Raw genomic sequence first — 14,135 nt, forward strand, 5'->3', positions numbered from 1 at the left:
GAGCCTAGGAGTTTGAGGCCAGACAGGGAGACAGAAAAAAAAAATTTAAGTAAGTTGGTGGGTATATCAGGGATCTTCTCAGTTTTTCTCTGCCTTTTTTTTTTTTAATGTTTTAATTCTTTTCAGATTCTTTTCCTTCCTATAAAACAGGAAATAATGGAGGTGGAAGGAAATATGCAGAATGACCTATAAGATTTCTCTTGCCTTAACTCTTTGTGCATTAGTCAGCTTTTTGTCACTGTGACAAAATACCTGAGAAAACCAACTTAGAGGAGGAAAGATTTATTTTGGCTCACAAGTTTCAGAGGTTTCGGTCCATGATTGGCTGCTCCATTGCTATGGGCCTGTGGTGAGGGACAGCATCAGGGCAGGGAGAGCATAAATGGACAGAGATGCTCACCCCATGGGAGGCCAGAAGCAGAGAGGAAGGAGGAAGCAGCCAAGGGCAAGATCAATTTCTCCAGGACACACCTTCAGTGACTGGCTTGCAAAACTAGGCCCCACTAGCTCCCAATAGTGTCACCAGATTATGACTCCATCATCAGATTAACCCACGGATGATGCCAGAGCCCTCATAATCCAATCATCTCCCCAAAGCCCCAGCTCTGGACCTTGCTGCACTGGGGACCGACTCCTCAATATATGAGCCTCTGCGGGACCTTCAGGCTCCAAACTACAACACTTTTTCCAAAGTGGGGAGACGATGATTCGATAGAATTATGACGTGGAGCTGCTGGCTTTGTGGGGTGTAGCCCTGAAGCGGTGGGCCATCAAGAGCACTGTGTACGTTCTCTAGGTCCAGAGGCTTCCAGCAGGATGTTGGGAGGTGTGGGGCCTCAGGATCTGGAGCACAAGAGGTGGCCAGGGTGCCTAGCCATCATAGAAATTAATGTGTTTTTCTTTAACGAAAGACATTCTGAGTTGGAAATGACCAAATAACTTTAGGAACACAATCCTTAAAAGGGGGCGGGGGATTGCCTGTTCTATGTTAATTAGTGATGATTTATATCACCAAAGGGTTCTTCAGTTTATGCAAGTACTCCAACAATTTGGGTCTGACAGCATTTTAAGTACCTCTGACACATTTGAGTTTTTGTTTATTTAATGAGAGGGAGGAGACAGCTCCGTCATTTTTGGAGTCTTTGTGCCCTGAATGACCATTAGGTGACAAAGCACCGTGACAAGGTCCTGTGGGTCCGTGGAAGAAAATGACTTTGAAAATACGCCCCTCCCCCCCACTTCAGGAAAAGAGAATCGTGTGTGTGCTCACAGAAGAGGAAGCAATTATGACTCTGACTCAGTTAAGAAGTTATACGAGAAGTGTCATTTGAAAGCCCTGGAGGCCCTGGAGGACCTAGGTCCTGGCTCTCTTATTACAAGTTGATGGCCGTTGGCAAGACATATTTCTCTGAAGCTTGGGTCTTCTTTGTATGGAGGGGGTCCTAGGAAGGCTTCTCTGCCCATTCTCAAGGGTTTCTGTGAGGTCTTTGTGCGATTGTACCCATGAAATTGTCTTGTAGCCTAATTTAAAACATTACACATGTTACTTACTATGATTGTAGTGGTTGAAATACTAACAACTTTTAATTACCATTACCAGGTGGTGACATCTTCAGTCATGTGATCAAAGTAGGATTTATTATGGCCAAACACCTTGTGAGAACGAATCCACCCTCTTATTTAAGATCGTCTGGAAATAAGAATTTTTAAAAGAGCATTTTGTCATTTTTAAACATGTGTGAGTTGGGCTTGTGCCCATGGTGTTGGCTCTCCTGTGGGGCCAGATGCCCTTCCTGGACCCCCTCTTTGTACCCCATTTTGGTTTGGCAGGTCCTCTTCTTTTTTCTTTGGCTACAAACCACACATTGACCTTTCTTGACCAGGTATGACAAGTGGCCTAACTGGAGCCAGGACAATATGCAGACAGAGAGGTCATGGTAGAGCTTGCACACACCTAGCTCCCGACAACAGGGAAACAAGACAGGGAAGAGGAGTGGCTTGAACAGCTGGTGGAACCAGACCTGGGACTCCCCTGGCAGAGGGAGGAGTCAACCAATGAGTGCCTCATCAGGCGGTAAACTCTTCCAAGTGGGCCTGATAGGCTGCCTCTGGGCACACAGTGTGCATTCAGAAAACACTCAGTTAGCCAGGCTACTGGGAGACTGAGGCAGGAGGATTGGGAGTTTCAGCTTCAGCAACTTAGCAAGAACTTGTCTCAAAACTAGAAAAGAAACAAACCATTAAAAAAGGTTGGGGATGTAGCTCAGTGGTTGAGCACACCTGGGTTCAATCTCTAGTATTGCAAAAAAAAAAAAAAAAAAAAAAAAAAAAAACCCATGAATTTGCCCAGCTACTTGGGAGGCTGAAGAAGAAGGCTGCCTTGATCCCAGGAATTTGAGGCCAGCCTGGGGGGAAAAATGTATGTTTTATTTTGTGATACATTTATTCAGATTGAAGTATATGGAGAGATACTTACTGACCTGTGTGTGTATGTGTGGGGGTATGTTCCTCTCCCCCGCTTTTTTTGTGGTACTAGGGATTGAGCTACACTCCCAGCCCTTTTAATTTTATTTTGAGACAGGATCTCACTAAGTTGCCCTAGCTGGCCTCCAACTTTTGATTCTCCGACTACTCCAGGGTTGCTGTGATCATATCAAATAATCAAATAACTTAAAGTCTCTTTTTCATGTGGCTGTATCACCTTCATACTTTCCGATACCTATACAAACTTCACTGGAACCAGGTGGGTGGCACATGTCTGTAGTCCTAGCAGCTTGGGTGGCTGAAGCAGAAGGATCACAAATTCGAGGTCAGCTTTAGGAATTTAGCAAGACCCCCCCCACACACACACACATACTGGGCATACCTGGGTTCAATCTAATCCCAGTGGTCAGGAGGCTGAGGCAGGAGGATCTCAAGATCAAAGTCAACCTCAGTAATTTAGTGAGACCTTAAACAACTTAGCGAGATCCTGTCTCAAAATAAAAAATGAAAAGGGCTGGGGATGTGGTTCAGTGGTTAAGCACCCCTGGGTTCAATCCCCAGTAACAAAACAAACAAACAAATATAGGGTAGCTCAGTGGTAAAGTGCCCCTGGGTTAAATTCCCAAATCCCTAATACCAAAAAAAAAAAAAAAAAAAAAAAAAAATCAACTTCATTGTTGGATGTAGTCAGTCATTCTCTTGGGCTCCCCCTGCCCACAGGTTTTTTTTTTTTTTTTTTTTTTTTTTTTAATTTTGAGATAGGGTTTCCCTATGTTACCCAGCCTGGTATTGAAGACCTGGGTTCAAGTGATTCTCCTGTCTCAGCCTCCTGGGTAGCTAGGACTATAGGCATAAACCTCTGTGCCCAGCTGCTATTCTTGCATAAAATTTCTAATTTTCCCCTATTACAGATTATGCTACAGTTGGCAACTCTGCAATATTGCTTGATAGTTTGTGTCTACACTATTATAAGCATTTAATAAGTTAAGCATTTTCAAAAGTGTGTTTTCCCCATTGAAAAATATTTTCCCCAGAACCCTCTCCTGCAAAAAGATGAATAGTGGCCAGCCATGATGGAGATACCTGACACAGACCTGTGACCCCAATGATTTGGGTGGTTGAAGCCAGGAGGATCACAAGTTCAAGCCAGCCTCAGCAACTTGTGAGACCCTATACAACTTAGCAAGACCCTGTCTCAAAATAAAATACAGAAAGGACTGGGCATGTAGGGATGTAGCTCAGTGGTAAAGTGCCCTGGGGGTTCAATCCCCAGTACCAAAAAAGAAAATAAAAAGGGATAAAATAACTTACACAATGTACCAAAGTTGGACAAAGACTAAATTTTAGGAATTCCTCTCTTCTTTGACCCAGTGTTATCTACTGAAGCAATAGATAACATTGGTTGGTCCCATCTATTATCATCTTCCTTATCATGTACATGATGCAATTAAGAACACCAAATGCTGCCTGGTGCTGATCGCATTTCTGTAATCCCAGCAGCTTGGGAGGCTGAGGCAGGAGGATTGTGAGTTAAAGCCTGCCTCAGCAACTTCGAGGTGCTAAGCAACTCAGTGAGACCTTGTCTCAAAATAAAATACAAAATAGGGCCGGGGATGTGGTTCAGTGGTGGAGTGTCCCTGAGTTCAATCCCTGGTACCCACTCCCTGCAAAAAAACAAAACAAAACACTAAACAAATGTTGGGTGCAGGGTGCTTACCTAGAATCCTAGCTATTCAGGAGACTGAGGCAGAAGGATCTCAAGTTCTAAGCCAGCCTCAGCAAGTAGTAAGACCCTGCCTCAAAATAAAAAATAAAAAGGGCTGGGGTGCAGCTCAGTGGTAGAGTACTTGGGTTCTCTCTGCAGTATGGGATGGGGGGACCATACCAAAGAGAAGCAAGGCAATGAGAACTACACCTGGAGAGTAACTGCAAAACAGGGTGGATGCACCAGTTTCTTTTGGCTTAAGTGAGGCTGTGCTAGATGGCTGGGATCTGGCCAATTAGAAGTATGCAAGTATCACTTCTGATATCCCAGTGAACTTGTCAATCCTTATATTTCTATAAAAACAAGCCAACAGTTGGACTTTTGATTATTCAAACCTTTATCTACTCAAGGTCCTCATCTGTTTTGCTCTTCCTCAGTTGCTAATGATGACCCAGCACTGACTTTGGGAATTTTCTCCATACTGGTTCAGCAAGTCCAGGCAGGTTCTGCCCAAGGGCTTCTGGGCCACAGTCCTCTAATAACTGAGCCATCACATCATATTTCTAACCATTCACCTTGGCTGGAATCGGTCACTGGGATCTAGGCAGTAGCCCCCGGGGCAGGAATGATGTGTGAGGCTAAGAAAAGCAACCTGAGGCTTTGCTGAGGCAAAATGGCAGATGAAAAGTTGGGACAAGGCCCTTGCGGTGATGACACCTGTAATCCCAGCAGTTCGGGCGGCTGAGACAGAAGATCTTGAATTCAAAGCTAGCCTCAGCAATGACAAGGCCCTAAGCAACCCAGTGAGACTCTGTCTCTAAATAAATTACAAAATAGGGCTGAGGATGTGGCTCAGTGGTCGAGTACCCCTGAGTTCAATCCTTAGTATCCCCCAAAAGAGTTGGAACAAGAGCCACTGGGGCCAGGCACAGGGGCCATACCTGTAATCCCTGCAGCTAGGGAGGATAAGGCAGGAGGATCACAAGTTCAAAGCCAGCCTTAGCAACTTATCAAGGTGCTAAGCAACTCAGTGAGACCCTGTCTCCAAATAAAATGTATAAAAGGATTGGGGATGAGGCTCAGTGGTTAAGTGCTCCTGGGTTCAATTTCTGGTACAAAAAACAAAAAATGAAAAACAAAAAAATGGCCATTGTGTTAGGCCATCATTTGTACTGACCACATCTGCCTGGAGAGTACTCACAGGAAAACCAAGTCCTCTTCACTTTTCTCCAAGAGCTCCTAATCCTGTTAAAGAGCCAAGCAGATGGGCAGTGACACAATTGTAGCCAGTGGTGGGGGGTACTCATTAATCGTTAAGGGCACACTCACAGGTATTGAGAGAAGAATGGGCACAATCAGAAAGAACCACTATGCGCTCAAGGAATCATGGCTAGGTGCAGTGGCGCACATCTGTAATCCCAGCCAAAAAACGCTGATGCAGAGGATGACAAGTTCAAGAGCAGCCTCAACAACTTACTGAGGCCCTAACCAACCTAGCGGGACCCTGTCTCATAATAAAAAATAAAAAGGGCTGGGTATGTGGCTCAGTGAAAAAGGCAAGAACAAGAACTTAGGAGAAAGAAGGGAGAGATTGGGGAAGGCTTGTCAAAGCAGACGGAGTTTTGAACTCCGTCTAAGGTGTATTGAAGGAACAGGCCCAATGTGCTTGTCACAGCCTGGCTGGAGTGGATGGAGGAAACTTCCTCATTGGGCCATGTAAGAAGCAAGTTAGAAAGATACCCAGACGGCAATTTGTTGGGAGAACTTGGTGCTAGATTGACAGCTTGGAACTTTTTTCTTTCAGGCAATTGTCAAAAAAATTCCTGAGCCAAAGAATGACATCATGAAAATAGGAGACAGAGACAGAGACTGGAGCAGAGAAACCAGTTGGGAGGCTCCTGGGAGAATCTGAGATAAGGTCCTGATGTGGGGGTGTGAAAGGAGGAAGGGATCTGAGGGGCACCAAAGGAACAGCAGTTGGGCTGCCCACTGTGTAAGGAGGGAGGGGCCTCTTGAAGACAGCTACCTGAGGAAGTGGGCCTAGGGAAGCTTTGGGGCTGGATTAGGGTGGAAAGTGTTTGCAAATGCAGAGAAAGATTTGCATATCGGCAGGTGTGTCCTCTCAATTGATTATCCTATAAAAACTGTGGAGTTTCTCCCAGAAAGAGGATTTAAAATGGCCACACCAGGGACCAGGCCCTGGCTCCACACGGGATAGGAGAATAGAAGAGTGCTCTGCTCTGGGTTTAAGAACCCTGGGCTGATTCCCAGGGTTTTTTTTTTTTTTTTCATGATTTCATTGTATTTACTTGGACAAAATACTTTAAAACTCTCTGAGACAGTTTCCTCATCTGTAAAGTAGGGATATAGAATTTGTTACCCATTCTTTGGGTCTACATTTTCCATGAGGGCGTAGTTGGTGGTAAAGCATTGTGTTAGGCCCTGTGTTCAATCCCCAGCACCAAGAAAATTTAAAAAAATCTTAATCAGCAGAATGCACATTCTGTATTTTAAACCCCCCAAATTTAGTGACATAAAACAGTACCTATTTTATTTGCTCACGATTCTGCCCTCTGGGCAGGGCTTGCTGTGTTCTGCTGCTATTTGGTAGGGAGGTTGCAGAGGTGTCTGCAGTCAGCCTGTAGGGGTAGAGCTCAAATCAGCTCTGATACTGAGTAGCTGGACTTTCCCCTCCTCCACTAATCTTAGGACATCTCTTTATCGATGTGGTTCCCCCAGCAGGGTAGTTGGACTTTTGAATCTAGTGACTCAGGTCTTCCCAAAAGTGCAAAAGCAGAAGCTTCTATGCCTTCTTAAGGGGGTGGGTGGGCGGCACTAGCTCTCTCACTGGTCACTGCAGCATTCTCCTGGCTCAGTCCAGATTTAAGTGGAGGGACTATATAAGCTGCACAGAGCAAGCACAGTCCATGGCAGCAGGACAGACTATTACCTCCTCATCACCAATTTGTAAGTGAATCAGCTGGGACTTAGGGAGGCTAGGTCACTTGCCCAATGTAGAGAGCAGAGTTAGTCTCTCCAAAGCTTGTATTCCAAGTCACAGGTCAACAGATAAAATTTGTATAGTGAGTGGTACTGTTGATGTCCCTAATTTACAAAGGGGGAAAGCCAGGAATAGAGAACTTAACCCTCTAACTGAGGTCACTCAATCAAGCATTTTGCTTCAGAAATTATACTTCACTACTGCCCCATGCTGCCCTGCATGGGCAGCACCTGCTACACACAGGACACCTGTACCTTTATTTAATCTGAAATTACTAATTTGTTAATTTGCCCAGGCTGGCCTGGAACTTGGGATCCTCCTCCCTCAGCCTCTTGAGTGTCTGGGATCACAAGCTAGAGTCATGGTGTTGGGCACTATTTCTTGAAGCTTGGTAAGGAATAAAGAGTACATCCTTGCCCATCCAATCCCAGCCTTGATCTTACTGTTCATTCAGTTCGTACCCTGATTCTCACCTTCCTTCTGCAGTGAAGGCCTTCCTAGGGCAGGCAAGGTCTCAAGTTTCCATCCTTTCACCATCAAATCAGTCCCACAGCTTCTGAATTAGTGACCATCTGGTCCTAGTCATGGCTGGCCTCCAGTTCCATAGCTCATTTCCTCATGTTGCTACTGCTGTGTCCTCTGAAGATAGTTCAAAAAGACTCTACTCACAAGTGACTATAGTGGTTCTCCCTTCCCCTCTGCCAGTCCTGTGGGCACGGGAAACATGAAGTTTCAGGGGCTTCTGGACCAACCCAAGTTTCACTTATCTTGAAGTTCATCCAAGCCCATGTCTTCCTCTAAAGCAGCCCTGCTTTTCCCCAGTCTGTGGGGAATGGAACAAGAGCACTTCCATGTACAGCTACTTCGGATCTCAATTTGGGATAGGATGCAGCCATTCAGCCCAGCACAATGGCACACACCTGTAATTCCAGTGACTTCAGAGGCTGAGGCAGGAGGATGGCAAGTTCTAGAATAGCCTCAGCAACTTGGGGAGACCCTGAGAAACTTAGCAGCAACATCCTGTCTCAAAATAAAAAATAGAAAGGGCTGGGGATGTGGCTCAGTGTTGTGTCCCCAGGTTCAATCCCTGTACCAAAGGGTGGGGGGAGAAAAAAAGAAAAAAAAAAAGAGAAGAAAATGGACTTGTCTTTTCTTAGACTTTTCTTCTTCAACTCTGAGATTTTAATTTTGACTATGTTTCACCCTTATAAAAGCGATGAGGCACAATGCCTGAACTTAATAAAATTTTATTCTATTTAACAAGCGGTGTGTAGGTGGCCCAGTGCTGAGCAAAGGGCGGAACATATATCGCCCCCTTGGCTTCTTTAATAAACCTCTATTTAGGTCAGTGGGAAGGGTGGGGGCCTCCGGGAGCCTAACTTACCTTGCAGCCATCTCTTCTTTTCGGGTAAGGGAAAAGGGACGAGGGAGGGAAGGAATTGAGCTGCTGCGGAGGGCGAGGCCACCTCCCACTTCCCCGCAGCTGTCTCTCCAGGCCAGACCTCCTCCCCGAGGCGGGGGTCTTCCCCTTGCCCTTATCCAGGCAGTGGGAGGGTGGGTGGCTTTTTCCGGGTCACTGGCGCACCCTCTCTACTCCCAGCCACCTGCCTGTGTTCCATCCTGGCTGCAGGCTCCCTGGAGGGCGTCAGGGACATTCCAATCCTCCCACTACCCGCGCGGATGTCGCGGGGGGGGGGGGGAGGGGGGCGCAACTGCTGTCCCCTTCCAGCACCCAGCTTTGATCCGGTTTCTTCTTTACCCCTTCTGGCCCTTCACCCCGTGGAGGAAATGAAGGATTGGTGAATGATTTGAAGGTTGTTTACAACCCACCCGTGGGCGAAGCTGCGCCTCCGGCAACAGAGGCACTTTCTGGGCACCGTCTGCGCTCTAGCAGACAATTGAAGGCCAAGCAGCCAAGATGCCTTCTCACCAGACCAAATATGGTCACAAGAGCTAAGCAGCCTCCCGAAGAAAGGCTGGCCTTCTCGGTGTCTCCCCGCGCCGGGCGCAGTCTGGCCTGACCTCTGCCAGAACTGCGGGTCAGTGCAGCCCTCCCGGTGCCTGAGGCTCCGCGCCCTGCTGGAGGGAAGGCGCAGCGCCCAGGACCGACCCTTTCTCGTCCTCGGCCCCTCACCCGCGTGCCCTCCGCCACCTCAGGCTTGGTTTCGGTCCACAAGCCCTTGATTAAACAGGCTCGGGCCACTTTCCCTTTGATCCCGCCCCAAGTCCGTGGTAAACGCAAAGGAATGCAGACCCAAGGCTCCGCGGGAGAGGTCCGCGCCGCCGGGAGGAGTGGGTGGGAGGGGGGCACCCGGCTCCTCTTACCCTGTAAAGTACCCATCACGCCCAGGGTTTTCTGGAGCCCGGGTGGGAGGAGGAGGAGGAAGAGGAGGGGCCAACGGGACTGGCGGCTCTGGACTTGGAGATCATGCATAATTCAACAGCTCAACTTTCGGGCCCGCCTCTTTCCTGGGGGTGGGAGTTTGCTTCAAACTTTGTTTATGGGACAGTTCGGGAGCTGCTGTGGCTGCGCCGTCTGCTGCTTCTGCGCCTCCTTGTCGCCACGCGCGAGCGCCTGAGGCCGGCTCGGGGGATGTGAGCGCGCAAGTCCCTCGGCGGCCGGGCACCAAGTCCAGTCGAGATTTGCCAGCGGGGGCGGGGCTCCACCTCCGCCAGCTCCGGACGCACCCCGGCGACTCGGGCCGACGGCCAGCTCCGGCGGGACGGCCGCCGCCGCGCGTTCGGGTTCGGCTTCGCTGCGCGCCCAGGTAGTGCCCGCTGGCGCGCCCGCTCGCCCGCACTACTCCAGGGCGCCGTGTCCTCTGGTTTCCGGAGAAGCGACTCCTTGGACTTGGCCCGATTGACTTGTTCGGGGGGCCTCCTTCCCTGGAAAGCTACGACCGGTCCTTTGCCACCTCAGTTCAGCAGCGACTCAGTGCAGCTGCTCCCCACCTCCCCGCTCCTCCTCCTCCCGGCAACTTCTTGGCTTCAGGAAAGTTGCATAATTCTGGAGGTCAGGAGGGACCCCTCCCCCATCCGGCTGGGCTTGCCGCTGGTGTCCGGGATCCCTGTATGGACACCTAACTGTGTCCTCTATTTCTCTTCTCCCTATTCCCTCCCCATCCCAACTCCTCCCTCCAACTTGAACTAAAGGCTAATCTGATCTGCCTTCCTCTTGCAGAAGATGAATCCGTCCTCGGCGCCCCCACCGCTCCCGCCGCCCGGGCAGCAAGTGATCCACGTCACGCAGGACCTCGACACGGACCTCGAGGCCCTCTTTAACTCTGTCATGAACCCCAAGCCCAGCTCGTGGCGGAAGAAGATCCTGCCTGAGTCCTTCTTCAAGGAGCCCGACTCTGGCTCGCACTCGCGGCAGTCCAGTACAGACTCGTCGGGCGGCCACCCCGGGCCGCGGCTGGCCGGCGGCGCGCAGCACGTCCGCTCGCATTCCTCTCCCGCATCCCTGCAGCTGGGCACCGGTGCGGGCGCTGCGGCCAGCTCCGCGCAGCAGCACGCGCACCTCCGCCAGCAGTCCTACGACGTGACAGACGAGCTGCCGCTGCCCCCAGGCTGGGAGATGGCCTTCACCGCCACTGGGCAGCCGTACTTCCTCAAGTAAGTCAGCCTGGAGCCAAGGGGGCCACTGTCGCGGTGCCTGGCAAGCGCGCGAGTGTGTGCGTGTGCTTGTGTGTGCCGGCGGCGGGGTGGGGGGGGTGGGGGGGTGGTGGCAAGGAGGGACTGTAAGTGCTTTCCTTTCAAGACTTGGAAAGCTGAAAGGAGTAGGGGGCGAGTATCTGGGAGATGGGCTTATAAGGGATCAGAAACAGCAAAGTCTGTGAAGTTCGTTCATGGACCTGGAAGACCCAACAGATTCAGGACTTAGAAACTCTCACACTTCGGAGAAAAGAAGTTTTTTTTGGGGGGGATTCCCATAAAACCTGTAGGTGACATAGGCCCTTAGCCCTTGTGTCTTCACTGAGGGCTCTAGATCAGATAGCCAGCCCACAGCCGGGTCCATAGGGATGTGACACCAAGATATAGAGGGAAGAGTTGGGAGAAGCAGTCCTGGTAGAGGATGGGCAGCCTCTAGTCTCCTGGTAGAAGCAAGCTGGAAAAGTGAACAGGGCCTGCTAGGCCGCACTGCTCCCAACCGGGTGACGTAATGACCACAGAGCACAGTGATGTCAGTATGCTGTGGGCTGGAACACAATCGTGTGGAAATTGGGTCAGGAGTTTTATTATGTCACACTTGGTTACCTAAAATACTGTCCAGTTGGGAGTCTCCCTTGTTACCCTGCTTCCCTTAATTATTCTAGCTTTTTTTTTTTTTTTTTAACTAGGATTTGAACTACATCCCCAGCTCTTTTTATGTTTTATTTTGAAACAGGGTCTTGCTAGGTTGCTTAGGGCCTCACTTAATGCTGAGGCTGGCCTGGAACTTGGATCCTCCTGCCTCAGCCTCCCCAGTTGCTGGGATTATAGGCATGTGCCACTTGCACCCAGCTGTTTGAACTTTTTGATGTAATGACTTTTACAGTAGATTTGAATTTTCAAATTGAATTGTAGAAGAAAATGCATTCTCAAACACTAGAGGAGATCGGTTCACCTGGGGTACCCTAAAATTATTACTTTGCTAATCAGAAACCCTGCTGGGACTGGAAGTATGCCTAGGAGGCTGCAGGGTTAGGCTGTTCAGGCCTGGCTGGGAGCTGAGCCTGATGGTTTGCTTGGTGTAGGACTGCCTGCCCTGGCTGGCATTGGCTCAGTGAGAGAGATGCCTAAGAACTTGCCTCAGAGTTCATTTTAAAGCCCATATTTCTTTGGTGGAGTAGACTTTATTTCAAAAACTGTGTTGAAAAGTTTGAGATATTAACACCTTGTGTGCTATTTTGAAAACTTAGTCCAGCTCTTTTTTGGCCACTAGTATCTGGTACTGGGTGTGAGAAGTCCTTAGGAACATATGCCCAGAGATGACCAGTTCTTAGTCTCTCCTTGTCCCCAAGCTGTTGGCATCATTTTTTTTGTGGTGGGGGGGGGAGTGGTACGGGAGATTGAACTCAGGAGCACTGGGCCACTGAGTCACATTCCCACCTCTGTTTTGTATTTTATTTAGAGACAGGGTTTCACTGAGTTGCTTAGTGGTTCGTTTTTACCAAGGCTGGCTTTGAATTCACAACCTCCTGCCTCAGCCTCCTGAGCTGCAAGGATTACAGGCGTGTGCACTGTGTCCAGCCAATTGTTGGCATCTTTATGTAAGAGTCGTTTTTTTTTTTTTTTTTTTCTTTTGGGTTTCTGGGGTTGGCATAATACTGAGACCCTGAAAGAGACCTAATGGTCATTTGTTTGACAGCCTATCTTCTCTGGGTCACTGAGTTGTAGTGTAGACATGTGCCCAGCACTTTGATTTCCAAGTGACTGGTGGAAGTCAAGTATATGATATGATAATATGACATTTTTCTGAAAGTGATATCGTTCCAAAGGATGACATTAGTTTCTTTACTGCATACAGATCCAAAATAGTTAGCATCATGTATTAAGTTCACTTAGGTAAATGCAGTTTTACCTATTTTATGGTGATTTATCAAAATGGACTTAATAATAAATAAAGGGCTGGGGCTATAGCTCAGTTGGTACAGTGCTTCCCTCCAATGCACAAGGCCCTGGGTTCAATCCCCAGCATCACCCCCCCCAAAAAAAATGCACTTAAATATAGATTCAGTAATTTACAATAATTTAATAATTTAAACTTTCTGGACTCAATTTTTTTTTTTTTTTGATACAGGGGATTGAACTCAGGTACACTCAACCACTGAGCCACATCCTCAGCCCTGTTTTTGTATTTTATTTAGAGACAGGGTCTCACTGAGTTGCTTAGCACCTCCCTAAATTTCTGAGTCTGGCTTTGACCTCTTGATCCTCCTGCCTCAGCCTCCCAAGCTGCTGGGATTACAGACATGCACCACCATGCCTGGCTTAGACAGTTTTTAAACTGTGTATGAATACATACTTATGTGGTATGTGATCAGTGTAAATGTGATTGCTGAAAATCTGAAATATGAGCTGGGGCTGGGGGCAGTAGCACACACCTGTGATCCTAGTGACTTGGGAGGCTGAGGCAGGATTAATGCAAGTTCAAGGCCAACCTGGGAAATTTAGTAAGATTCTATCTCAATACAAAAATTACAAAAAAGCCTGGGAATGTAGCTCAGTGGTGAAGCATCCCTGGAGTCAATCTCTAGCACCAAAAAAAAAAAAAAAAGACAAGAAAAGAAAAAGAAAGAGCTCGGTCTGCCTTCATATCTGTGGAAAGCTAGATTTAAAAAACAAAAGACCCCCCTAAACAACAACAACAGCAACAATTCCTTTTATACATGTATTTTGAATGATTAGTGAAACCCAGGACTGTTTGTGATTTAGGGCAAAAATGGAAATTTTGGCAGAAGTTGCTGTGATCCTTTTCTGCCCATCCCCCTACCCACAGCAGAGGGCATCTTCCTTTCACTTTGAATAGACAGTCAAGACCAGACAGCTGGAAGAAAACAAACACAAAACAACCCACCAGAAGTAGGCTGGCCTCATCTAATGCCATCCTGAAAAGTGTTCTGGTTTACTGGTGAAGAGGCTTTAAGAAATTAAGTCATTGTGACTATTATCTTTCAGAATAAACCATCTGTCAAAAGCTCTTTCCTTCAGAGCTTTATTTAAAGTTTGAATAAGGTAAAAGTTAAATGTCATTCAGCCTCAAAAGGCAATGCATTTGGGGAGATTAAGGAGTTTGAGCCGTGCCTGGTGCATGGCTGTGACCCCAGCACCTCCAAAGGCTGGTGCAGGAGGATGGAAGGAGGGTTGAAAGTTCTAGGCCAGCCTCACCAATTTAGTGATCTCCTACGCAACTTACCCAGACCCTATCTCAAAATAAAATAATAAACATATTAAAATCAAAAG

General features: G+C 48.0%; 1 protein-coding gene across 1 annotated transcript in view; it reads left to right on the plus strand.

Moving 5' to 3' along the window:
- The first annotated feature begins 9,640 nt into the window (after positions 1–9,640).
- The window catches only part of Wwtr1 (WW domain containing transcription regulator 1), a 123,201-nt gene continuing 118,706 nt past the window's right edge, over positions 9,641–14,135 (plus strand). The window contains exons 1-2 of the mRNA XM_077795305.1: positions 9,641–9,958; positions 10,372–10,805. Coding sequence (XP_077651431.1) covers positions 10,375–10,805 — 431 coding nt within the window. The 5' untranslated portion in view covers positions 9,641–9,958; positions 10,372–10,374. The remainder of the gene's footprint in view (positions 9,959–10,371; positions 10,806–14,135) is intronic.

The sequence above is a fragment of the Urocitellus parryii genome, chromosome 2, assembly GCF_045843805.1.
Source record: "Urocitellus parryii isolate mUroPar1 chromosome 2, mUroPar1.hap1, whole genome shotgun sequence".
Classification (NCBI taxonomy): Eukaryota; Metazoa; Chordata; class Mammalia; order Rodentia; family Sciuridae; genus Urocitellus; species Urocitellus parryii.